General features: G+C 40.7%; 1 protein-coding gene across 1 annotated transcript in view; it reads right to left on the reverse strand.

Annotated features, from left to right (window-relative positions):
* Positions 1-11,818, reverse strand: part of galnt9 (polypeptide N-acetylgalactosaminyltransferase 9) — a 138,901-nt gene extending 127,083 nt beyond the window's left edge. The window contains exon 1 of the mRNA XM_084729054.1: positions 10,541-11,818. Coding sequence (XP_084585180.1) covers positions 10,541-10,781 — 241 coding nt within the window. The 5' untranslated portion in view covers positions 10,782-11,818. The remainder of the gene's footprint in view (positions 1-10,540) is intronic.
* Between the last annotated feature and the right edge of the window lie 1,291 nt (positions 11,819-13,109).

Raw genomic sequence — 13,109 nt, forward strand, 5'->3', positions numbered from 1 at the left:
GAGCCAGTGTATTATGGACTAATGTATAAACATGGCAGTGCAAGATAACAAACTCACACCTTGTGTAGATATACACGACTCATTCTAAGGTAGCAAAAACACAACTATTCTCATTTTTTCAGGTGATTATACAATATTTATATTGACCACATACTTATATTATATTCCACTTCTGCCATATTCTCCCAAAAATCCATGTAGGTCTTACACAATGGTCTTTAAACTGCATAGTTTAGTAAATCTTGCGCAGGGCTCTGTTTCCATGTAGCTCCTGATGAAAAACCTGCTTTGATAATTCCCAGTAGGTAATGTGAGGTAGTTAAATTGGGCTGCTTTGTTTTGATTCATCTTTTATGTTTTTTCCCCCCATTTTGTTCTTCTTCTCCTTGTGAATTTTCTTTGTAAGAAAGCAGAAAGTCATAGGATACAGAAATTGAATATGCATAAATGAATCAATAGCAAAACCCAAATGCTTCTTGCTTTTACAAAGCAACAATTCTTTTTCTCCAAAAATGTATTGTTTACAAACAAAAATAGAAGCTTTTAATGCATGTCTCGAAAGGAAGAATTGGACTGTGTAAATCTGTGGGCAGAGCGTCGCACTACCGCTGTGAGGATTAAGAGCTAGTCCCACGGCACGAGTTAAAAATGTATGTACACATGATCCTGTGAGGCACTTTGTATAAAAGCATCCAGCAAGTGGGCCGTTATGTTCTGGTCAAAAAAAGATGACAATGACTAAAAGGCCCCCACACTGCTCACAGTAGGGCTGTGACCAACATAACTGCAGCTGCAAAGATACAGTGAATGTTGACTTACAAACTAAAACAAACGCCATACACTGTAAAAAATCATACAGGCATTTAGTGGAATTTCAAGTTAATTAAACTTAAAATTTTTACCATTTATTTTCAGAACATTTCAGAACTTATAAATGAGTTCCTCTAACAATAAAACAAAAAGAGTAAGCTTAAGCTTAAGCTTTTCTTAAGCACAACTTAATTAATATCAAGTATATTTGACTAGAAAGTTTAAGTTTAGTCTTTTCAAATTCAGTCAACTGAATTTTTGAGGTAATACACTTACAACATTTTTTTTTTCATTATTTTTAGTGTACCCGTGGTACTTTTCTACACACCTTTGAAATTTCCATGTATTTCCTGTGAAGTACTCTTTCATTCATTATTTCCGATGTGAGATTCACACTCCACATGCCACATTAGCACTTTCATCATCTCACTCCGAGCCAGTTACAGCCCAACATCTGCTTCTTCCACTCCGCATCAGCTGGATGTGGATCCTTGAAACGTCAGTCGCCAATTTGAATCTCATTGTGTCCGAGCGTGCATCTGTCTCCGTGCTCGTGCCTCACAATCCATTTGTCCAAATCCCTCTGACACGATACATTAAACCCCTAACAGCCATAAATTATACAGCAACCTCCAGAATGTGTCTGATTTGGCCTTTATAAGATAGAGTCTCAGATTCAAAGATGAGCCCATTTTTAATAAATGATTTAAGAGCAAGAATGGATTCATGTGTGTCCAAAGTGATGCAGCACAGTTCTAAATATTGATGGTGAGGGGTGGGTGGGGTATTCAGTGATCGTTTCAAGAAGAGGAAAAAAATAATTCCTTCTAGGGAGGTTTAAAGCCTTCAAAGGCCAAAACAAATCTATGAAATATTGAGAGCTGGGAGAAGAGCTGCATTAATTCTAGCACTGCCACTCATAAACAGGAGCAGGCATGTCAGGAGGATAACAACTCTGATTTGGAAATTGGTAGCACTACTAGACCCCTAAATTATCTCTAAACAATGGATTGTTGTCCTTTTGCAAAATTTAAACCCTACAAGAGCTCGCATGACAGTGCAAGCACACCAAATGTGGAGCATATGTGCACAAACAGCACAAACTGCAGAGGGGGGACATTAAGTTCATCTTTTACCCTTTTCATTTGTTATCATGCCTTGTTCATTTGTTGTTCACATAAAAGACACTGGTTCAAAACTCTGCTTGGGCAGCTACATTAAAATAACCCATTAAAGACTCAATTCAGTGCGGCTTCCCTGCCTGTTTGCAATCATTGTCTTTGACAAAATATTGCCTCGTTTGACTGAAAATGCATTTTCCTTATCAATATGTGGCAAAATCATACCAGCGTGTGTTTTGTGTATACTGTTAACACTGAATAGAAAGCATCTACAGTCTAATATTTCTAATTACTAGCAGTGCAAAGCAAAGCTATTGTCTGCGTCTGTTAACTTTGCACATAATATCTGCATTCTTATCTGTGTTGTCTTTTTCTCTCTGTGGTCCAGTAATACTTGAGCAAGCTTGTTACCTAGACAACCAGCTAGCTAACCTTAACTGTACTTGGAATATAGAATGAAAAGGTAAGGTACTTAAAAGTAAGTTGTGCCTTATTGTTTAATTTATATGGCTCTCTTAGCCAATAACATTTAAAACATTATTTTTATGTCTACTGCCAAGCTATGCAAAGTTTGACTTAAATGTGTTAGGCCTGAATGTTGCATAAAGGGGTGTGAATGATACCTGGTGAACATCTGTCAAACTTTATACCGCAATGTGCAACAAATCTGGAGAGAACTGGTTATGATTATTATGGACTAACCATACCAAATATGAATATGAAATGCGATGCCTATATTTCAGCAAATCTGCATGTAAAGTCATGCTGCACACTTAGCAGCAGCCCCTGATAAAATCTGATTATGATGAGCAAGATCCAGTTATAAAGAGCACGTTTAAGACAAATTATGGCTGAAGGTCAATCTGATGATAGGTCAGGTTAGCAGAGAAAATATTAATGCACAAATTCTCTCTGTTTGTCTCTGTTTGTTCATATCTGAATATTGTATTTGGTTACATCCTTGGTATTGGATGTAAACATTTCAAAACACTTAGCAAAGTAAAAATCAATTTCCATTGTTAATTATCTAGCCTGGCAAAGTGGCCTATATGTCCCTCCTTCATCGGATGTCATCATTAGTTAGAAATGTAATGACTGCCTGAATCAGGGCCAACAGCGTAAATAAGAGGAATTCTCGCTCCATCTGAAATAACCATTATTGTCTGAGTCTGACTGCTGATTGTCAGGTTAGCAGCTGAATTCATTATCATGATTCCTCAAGGCTGAGCGGAATTGATTTTTATCCGTTTCTGAAACTGTTTTGTCGACCAGGGCCTCATCACCATATCATTATTGGAATATATTTCATTTCATCAGGCTTTCACCGTGCCGTGATGTGGTGTCCCTGCAGCCGCCGCCATTACACACTGCACAACAACATATAGGCACGCCGTGATGTGTATCATTAAGATACAGTCAGAGCATCAAGTGTCTGTCAGCGTGGAGGAGAGAGAGAGTGTGACATTTCTCATTTCTCATCAAGTCTTTGGCCCAGCAGGCTTAGCATATAAACAGCGTTGGTTTCTTTGCCATAATTGGGCATTATAGATAAGAAGCATATCTGGTGCTGCAGCTGGGCCTGCGAGGCTGCCATCCCATCAGCACCTACGCACAGGGAGAGGGCCGGGAGTGACATGCATGGCTGATGACAAGAGTCTCAGTAGGACCGTGAGCTGAGGGACAACAGCTGAGCACATGACAAGTCCAGCGCTAGTCACAGGAGTAAACTCAATAGTAGCACATTCACTTGCTAATAGCAGTTGATATTTTTTTTAAAGAAGCTTATTTTTAGAAGAAGAAAGACAGGCAATGAAAAGAAAGTCAGGTAGTTTCGTTTGAGGCCAATCCAATTTAAGTTTGACCTTAAGGCTATCACGATGAAAATAATTAAGTCAGTGCTGTTTTTTATTTATTAGATGTTTATTTTTTTATTTATCAGACTAGTCTATTTTTACATAACTAAGTCTTGCAATTGGCCGTTCACTATACCCCTCCCCCTGACTGCAATTATCCAATTGTAGCTTAGCAACCGTACCAAGGCACAGCAGATCTGTCAAGCTTTGTTGGAGTGCTGTGCATGGAACTGTAGTGAGAACAATACTCACTTATAAAGGTATTATATGCAACATTTTTAAAAAAAAAAATACTGTGTAGACTCATAATACCTTTTGACTGGATCTCAGCTTGTATTTCCTTATTTTTCTCATTATTTTGCTGTGTTCTGGATGCTGTTCCAACCCAAAATGCCAGTATCTGACGTGGTATCTTTCTATTGCATTTACAAACAACTGATTCTACCTTTAAAGAGCTTAAATTGTGGTGTCTTTCTCATAGCCTGTCTAAAACAAAAAACACAAGTGAAAAAGTGTAAGGAATCGATCACACACTGAACTATTCCAATAAAACTACTTGGGTAGATTTTAGATTAGATCGTGTTTGAGTTTACAAAAAGTATGTTACGTTACACGTTACGTTACGTTACGTCACATGACCCAAGTCACATAATGCACATAAATTATGTACCTTAAAACCTCATCAACATTTTGGTTTCACATGGCACAAACTCTGTTCTCCTGGGTGAAAGTGCTGCATTTGTTTGAGTCATCCATCCACACCACCTCCACCATGTGCAGACTTTCTCCCTCTTTATACTACATTGACAGCCCGGTGCGTCTCAGAAAGCCACGAATGGATTTACATAACAGTCACCTGAAAGCCCGGTGCATCTCTTTCAACAGCTACCGTGCACATCTGTATGAGTCGCAGAGGAGCAGTAACAAAACATCTGTAACTGATGAGTTGGGAGTGAGAACAAGTTGCTGTGACATGTGGTTTCAGCCTTTAGACATCTAACACAATATCATCTGTGTAGTAAGGGCATATTTTACCTAAAGAAATGTTTTAAAACAAGTCAGCTGGGAAAATTATAAGTCACCCTAAGAAAGCTATTTCAAATGAGGAGCTCATGTTAATCAAATCTGTAGCAACCATTGTCATTTCAGCAGCCAAAAGGGAGGTTTACCAGCACAAATTGATGAGCCTGCTCTTGTCTACTTCTGTCTGAAATCAAGGACCCATTGTTTCACAAATTACAATCCCTCATTTATTTGCTTTGCATGTGCTATTTAATGAGTCTCTGTGTTGCATGTTTTAAATAGTACTTGACAATGTAGAATTAGAGCGTCCTGAATGATGTTTCTATTAACATTAATATTCTCTTCTCTTTTTATTATTGTTCTGTATGCTTCTAATTGATAAATTACAAATAGCTTTGCTGTTTTAATCTTATATTCTGTTTTAAGAGAGGCTTTGTAGCACCTATCCATGGGCTACAGATGAAAAATAGCTTCTTGGCTAAAAGTGGCACATTTATAGTGATGTTTACTGATGTGCATTGTCCCTGTTAAAGAAACCTACATATACAATTAAATAAACAAATAATTTAAAGTGGATAGAAAGCTGAAAGTTGTAGCAACAGTGATGGAGATTGTGACCTGGCAAACAGTGAATTAGTTATTTAATTCTCAAAACTAATTGAAAATCAACACATTATGCTGGATATCCACAGCTTTGCTCAAAATTTCCATATCATCATTAAGCTTCAGAATCCTTAACAGTAAAAAATGTTGCATTTCTATCTCTTTCTAAACAATCGCAGCTAAGCTTATTGTGCCTAGTGTTCATTTAGTCACACTCGAAGAGCTTCAGCAGGTAAGTACCGGAGAGGAAGTGTTTTCTGGTTCTAATGCGGTACTTAAGGTCAAAACGCTGCTTCATAAGCTTGTTAACAAGCTTAAAACCCCCTCATCTGATTACCCAAAGACGGTGGCATCCACAGCACAGCAGCGCTGCTGATAACCCTCATGTTGCTCATTTCTGCGCAGAATGGGCTGCTGATAAAGCTTGACCGTTGTTTTCTTGCTGGGAGTCTGCTGACCATCCATCAGCCGACCATAAAAGAGAATTCTGCGACTTGTTTATGTCCTTCAAATCTAATTGGACCTTGCTGCAGCTCCCACGGCATGCCATTGGTAGGCAATAAACAACAGAGGGAATGGGCAATTACTTCATATCGCTGCCGGACATGGTAATAGTTATTGGCGGGCTGAGTCCTCCTCTCACCATAGTTATTCCCAATGGCCGTAGAATACAATTTGTGGTCTGTGCACGATTTAGAAAAAGGGGCAGTGACCTGGGATATGAGGATATGATTAAGTATGCCATTAAAGAGCTCAAGACAAATCATAGAGGGATTGTGACAGCCAGCGAACGTTTCCAGCCTGTGAGCACTCCTCGGTACACATTGCAGCTGTCAAAGAAAAATTACGAATCTGCAATTGATTCCTTTTTCTGTCTCAGACTGTGTAGAAAGAGGTACAGGATGTGCCTGTAGAGTTTGTTTTGCGGATTGTAAATTAGAATTTGTCATGCTCACGCTGAACAACTAGGTTTGTTGAATTAATGAATTCAGCAATTTGCTATGTGAAGCTCAATTTGGAATTCAGTGTAACAGGCTGACACTGAATGTAATTATTACCGAATTTGTCTGATTTATTTAATTCTTTTTAGGCTCACATCTAGGTTGACGGTACTTTTATTCTCTTGTATTTCCGATGTTAACTAGAAAGCAGGCAACTGTGCCAGCTTTGCACTTAGTTCATTGCTTGTTCCTCTCTTCAGCACATAATCGACTGTGACTCTCTCCACTTGTGAAAGACTTGTTTCCAAGCTGCTTGGACCAGCTGTGCCACAAGAGTCAGTTTTTTGAGAATCATCTACGAAGCTAATATGACACCATAAACCAATTGACACGAAAGGCGACTCTTTTGACTGTGTATACCCAGCCTAAGAGGAGGTGGATGACCTGTGGCCAACACTCAGAGAAAAAAACTAATTGCACTTTACCAAATAAAAGGCTCAAATTCATGTTTTAAAATCCGCCCACTCAAAATTGGCAAGAGACCTTCAGTCTTTAAAGTCAACATGAAACAGAGAGCATTTACTTCTGTATATTTACATGTTTCCTGAAAAAAACAGGTGGCTAGGGAGGGACTGTGCATTTTAGCATCTACAGTGGTCCATTACGCAGGCTGACTCTTGCTGGACTGGGAATGAGACTGAGGCTGAACGCTGCTTTCAAGATTGACGGAGGTTTGATGATAGGGAACACTGTACCAAGGTGGTTTTCTTGCCCCGGTATGTTAGGAGCAAACCCAAGCCTAAGTCAGCTAACCTTGTTGCACAGGTACTACAGTTAGCGGTAAGCTACTTTTACAAGTTATAAAGTTGTGCAATAACAATAATATATTTAGTGAGGCAGCTCACTGCATGCTCCATGTAGCTACCTATTTATATAATCTGTTGTAGATTTGAGGTGATGAACACCTGAAGACACACTGGCATACCATGGTGTTGATAGCTATCTAACTAATGAATGTTAGCGCTCATAGTTGTGCACCACTAAAAGTTTAAGACTGATTGATGGGTCAATGTCGTGATATTACTGTTTGAAACTGGTTGTTATAGCTCACATAAGCATGTGTCATATTTTGTTTTAGAGGAGAAAAACATGATTGATACCAAAAAACAAAGAAATAGTTTTTTTTTAACATATAGGCCTATTGTTAACAGGCGCACAATATTACTAGGGATTTGATGTAACAGGGTTAAAAGGCGCATTTTTCACTTCATCTCGACTTCAAAGATTTTGCAGAAACAGAGTCTTTCTGTCCCACTGCAATGATACTGTGGGGTTGACTAGTTGCATTGTCTCTATATAAAGCTAAGTGACTGAGAGGATGCATTGTACTTTTTGAGAGGCAATGCCTGCTGGCTGGGTGCCAGATGCCAAGCATTACTCAAAGTGACAGAGTGACCCTCAAATAGCTGCTGAAGCTCGGGCATAATAACAAGATCATGCAGAAAGAGTCCGCAGCCGCGATGTTTCTGGGCCATGAAGCTGTGAAACGTCTATAACTGGTGACTGTTGAGAAAAGAGTCAAATGAGCTGTCAAGGCACTTTTTCAGGATGTTTCTACGATCCTAGTCAGGTAGAATGACATGCTGTATCCCTGTTTCTCTTCCGTATGCTCTTGAAATTCAGGATATAAACAGCTTTCAGGGGGCCGAACTGTAGTTAAAGGGGGCATTAAGATATCTGTGACCTCTAGTGGTGACCAGCATGAAACACAACAACACAAGGAGAACGTGCCTCCCCCTGTAAAGTCCCCATCCCTCACAGTCCCCCTGCAGCCTCAGCTATAGCAGGCTGTGATTTACACACATGATAAAGTCACAATTTCCCAGGAGAGAACAGCAAGCTAGTTAATAGAAATGGACTTTACTGATAGATTAGAAATCAATCAGCAACACCTTGCTTAGCAGTAACATTCAAGCAATATATATTTAGAGACGTTTTCAAAAGGTTGGAATATAACATATTATGTAGCAAATTTAGCAATCACAGAGTCATTGCAATTCAGCAAGTACCAAGATGCATTAGGATATGTTTGTGCTTTAAGGTGGTACAGCATTTCTGGGGCATTCTCACACCTCTGACACTGTCTTCAAGTACGCCACCACAGCAGACACAATAGTGTGAGAAAATTGTAGTTGTGATCCCACTTAGCCTCAATATCCTGCAAGTGGGAACCAGACAGCCCAAAAAAATACATTCAATTCAAGAAATGTGTTTATTTCATTACAGCAATGACCCGCGCCTGAGTCAGCGGGAACCTATCCAGAAACTTTTTTTTTCAATCAGACATGGATTATCATCCTCTTTTACATAAATTGTTTATTATTTTTTAGCTTTGAGTCTTCAAACTAGAGCCCGACTGCTACAGGATTTTTTGGACGATGACGTTATTAGGGAGTTTAAAATAAAAATTCTAATGTAGATATATGTCTTGTTTTGTTCACTGCCCTGAGATATTCAGTTTACTGTCACAAAGGAGTCAAGATACCTGATAATATTAAAATACAGATTTGATAAGCCAGTATCATGTCAACAACATATCAGTCTGGCTCTTCTTTAAACCTACATTAGTAGACAGAGATTTAGCAGTTCTGTGTAAATGCATTGCCATTGGAGCTGAAACAATTAAAACACAACAAAATAAATTTAAGCAATTATAATTTCTCTCTGTCTCTCTGGGAAACTGAGATTTTTCATAATTTTGACATTTAGTCCACCAAATGTAGTCAGTTAATTCAGAAAACAACTGTATTTTCTAGCCAAGCAACCACTTAAAGCTCATCACTAACTTAAAGCTACTACAAGGAACTTTATTATTGTGTTAGGTTTGGAGCCCCCTGTGGACAAAAGCAGAAGTGTTTCCACTATAAAAAACACAGAATATAATAACAGAAATAAAATTATCTTCGCTTCTTTGCAACTAGCAAACATGCAACTCATTGTAAATCTCTCTGGGAAAATGTAGACACAGGTGGGTTTCATTTAATTTCATGGCGACCTGGTGGCAGTCATTAACAACAATAATATAGAAATAGCCGATATTCTCGCTGATGAGCTTATTAACTTTTGTAGATCATGTAGAGGCATCAGTAATAAACTGAGACTGTTTCAACACCAGTTAAAAATCCTTGTAGTAGCTTTAATATAATTGAATGTATATAATTCAACAGATGGGAGTATGTGATGCTGAAATGTATTTTGAGGACATGAAAAGTCTGTTCGCTTTACCTAAGTTATAAACCTGGAATATTTCATACACTGTATCCAGGTCAGCCTGTGTGAATGATGCCAAATAAACACCAGATTTTTTTTTTTTTTTTTTTTAACATCAGCTGTGATTTTGTTTGATTTCCCACAGGAGGACAGAGTCATATGTAACCTGATTTTAAGGACTGCTGCTCTGCTGGGGACACCAAAATCCGCCCCTCGCAGACTAATGGCCGTGCAATGAAACACAAGTCTGTCATTCTGTTATATAGAGCCATTACATGAGACTCTCCTTCAAAACTCCGACAGCTTGTTAAATCTGATATGTTTCAGTGAAATGAGCTGCTGCCGCCGCTGCTGAGAGACAGACTTCCTCTGAGTGGGATGCCGCACAGATCTACACACATCAATACTGAGAGCATAAGTTTATGTGAAGTTTACAACAAGTCAATTATGGGGTGGGGGGCGGCATGGTCTGATAGGCTGTTAAAGTAACAGCCCAGTAAAGTCTATCAACACAATCGGTGTAAGCACATATAGCAAGTATTGCACTGTAATACATCAGTCTGCTTCATTAGCTCCTTAACAGATGGGGTTGGTGTTTTAAAGGCAGCGGACCTTAACCTTGTTTCATGCGCAAAATGAGGCTGATTTTTCACAGTTTCTGCAAAGAAATGAGACGACAGACTGGAAATATACATGAGTCATGCTTCAAAAGGATGCACGCTCTTCTTTTAGGTTTTGGGGGACAATTTGGCCAATTAATCCCCCCCAAAAAAGTGCTCTACATGTCTTTTTAGCGGGTATGGGCACAATTAATAAGGTGTTTTTTTGGCTGTGATCTTTATTCACTTCATTATCATGATGACCTCTTTATTGTTAAGATTGTGTTGCAGATTATTAAAATAATCCAGCCGTGTCCTACCATTCAGTTGGTTGTAGACCACATCCTCGAGTCTCTCCAGCCTCTGGAGAATAGACTGCCTGTCCACCAAGTTGGAAACTTTGCCATTCCTGGCTCGCAGCCTCTGGTCAGAAATCCGCCCTATCTGGATGAGCTCCTCGGAGCGGTCCTGGATCCTGCAGTAGACCGAGAACAGGATAATCCCCACGAACACCAAGATGTTGACGGTCAGCAAAGTTTTGATTTTGCGTGCCACAGCCATGAAAGAAGAATATCGGTCTGGCTGACTCAGTCAAGCCCAGCAGCTGTCCCAGTGTGTGGTGGCCTGCTCTTTGCTCTGCCACCTTACTGTGTGTTGTTCCAGCGGGGGGTGATTTTTTTTTTTTTTTTTTTAAGGGTCAACTCGTGAAGAAAAAAAAAAAAAAGCCCCCCGGAGGAGCTCGCTGACTGGATCCGTTCAGCACCACGGACAGCGCTCACTTCTTCGCTCCGCAGCCGTCACATGGAGCTTCAAGGCAGCGGTAGCAGGAGGGAGGAGGGGGGGGGGGCAGGTTGCTGGCGGCCGCGGTGCTCGGCTCCAGCCGGCGATGGAGAGCTTTGACGTGGGCTTCGGACGCCGAAAACAGCTGCACACGCTCCGGAGCTACATATTACAGGCGAGAAATGACGCCAGGGAAGACAGTCACCCTCCCGGAGAGCCTACGGCAGTTGCAAAACATCTCTCCTCCGCAACGTGATAAGTCCTTAGCCCCAATATGTCTCGTCCATCTTACAGGAGACGCGCTGCAATAACCGAAGCATCCTTCGCGGTGACATCTCCCCTGTCAAAGGCGTTGTGGCCACTCGATCCGTCCCGCTCTGCAAATATGAACCCGAGCAGCTTATGTCCAGAAAATATGTGCATGCTTCAAAAACAAGGCGGCGTTTCTCTCTCCTCCCCCCCTTACTCTCTCAATCTGTCTCCCTCCGTGTCTCTGGCTCCGTGTTTGTCTCCCGTCAGTCCATTGTTGTCCCCCGTGTCGGCGGCGCAGAGCAGGATGAGTTGAGAGCAGATTTGCCCTCAGACGCGGTGGCAGAGATGCAGCCGGACTCTGGCATGCTGTCTCTCCTCCTCCTCCTCCTCCTCCTCCTCCTCCTCTCTGTCAGGGAGGAAGAGCCGCCGCTGCGTCCTGACGTTTGGAGGCACTATCATGAATATTCACGAGCTGTGTTGGTCTCGCAGGATAAAATAAACAGCAAGACTGAAAAAAAAAAAGCAGCAAATACTTCCACTCGGCGGAGCAGCCGTATCAGTTAGTGAACTGTGAAGACGCGTTAACAGATTTTTGCTATCTGATCCGTGATGCGAAGGTTAACAGTTTCCATCTCACCTCTGATGCCACCGCCAGCGGCAGCTTTAAGCTTTAGTGCTTCACAACCATATAGGTTTTAATTTGCATGTTATGCAACTGGCCCCGCATACATGCATGGTCAACCTCAGGACTGTAATCATCCTTTTCACGAATCACATGCTCGGATGGAGTTTCAAGCCCATCATATTAGAGCTAACAAACATATCCTGCACCGAATAAATAACCTATTTTTAATCAAAGCCGCTGGGGGAAGATGTAGCATTCATTTATATTTCTATTTGAACTAGCTTCAGAACAGAGGATCAACTTCTATCAACAACACATCCACCTGACATCACAGCCCACGCTGTTGACTGATCTCTGTAAAGTGCAGCACAGAAACCCCACAGCTATAAATAATTTTATCTATAAGGACATGTGTAGTATAGACCAGAGGTTCTGGGACAAAAAAAAAAATCTGTTGGAAACCCCAGTGCTGTGAGTTTCACACTTGATGGCAGACTTTTTGGTGACTCATCTTAGGACACGGTTTTCCAAGTCTCAAATTCAACGGGGCTTCAAGGTCTGAAAGGTAAAGTCAGTGCACAAGTGCTGTAAAACATGCTTTCTTTCTAATGGCCAGCAGAGGGCGACTCCACTGGCTGCAAAAAAAGGCCTGCTGATATGGAGTCTTATGAGAAAATGACCCCACTTCTCACTTGATTTATGAGCTCAGTAAACAGTTTCCTAATGAGGACCTTTAGTTTCAAGTCTTCTTCAATACAGCATGATGTTCATTTTGTAAATGTTCAGTGCAACACAAAGGGCTCACGAAACTATCAAATATGGATCAATCAAGATTCTTTTACCACTTCTCGCTTAAAATGTTTTCAGTATCATATTTTAGTGTACTGTTGATTTGTAATATGGGATAGATCGTGACAAGACCGGTGCTATTATTTCCTGTTCAACGGATGAGCCAAAACCAAACACCGCCCAAGTCGAAATACATCACCCACCAGCTCCACTCTCTCATCGGTGCTGCACATGCTCTGCTTGTAAACAAAAAAACAAGATGGCAACCCCCATAATGCCAAACTTGAGGCTTCAGTATGGTAAACCGGAAATCAATGGCTGACATCAGGGTGGTTTTGTCCACTAATTCTACTGTCTATGATCTTGAACTGGCTTACTTTTTCTGAGAAAACATCAGCTTGCAAAATTGGCTACAGCTGCTTGATTAAGCACAACACTGTGGC

Source organism: Lutjanus erythropterus, chromosome 10 (assembly GCF_056507025.1).
Source record: "Lutjanus erythropterus isolate fLutEry1 chromosome 10, fLutEry1.hap2, whole genome shotgun sequence".
Lineage (NCBI taxonomy): Eukaryota > Metazoa > Chordata > Actinopteri > Lutjaniformes > Lutjanidae > Lutjanus > Lutjanus erythropterus.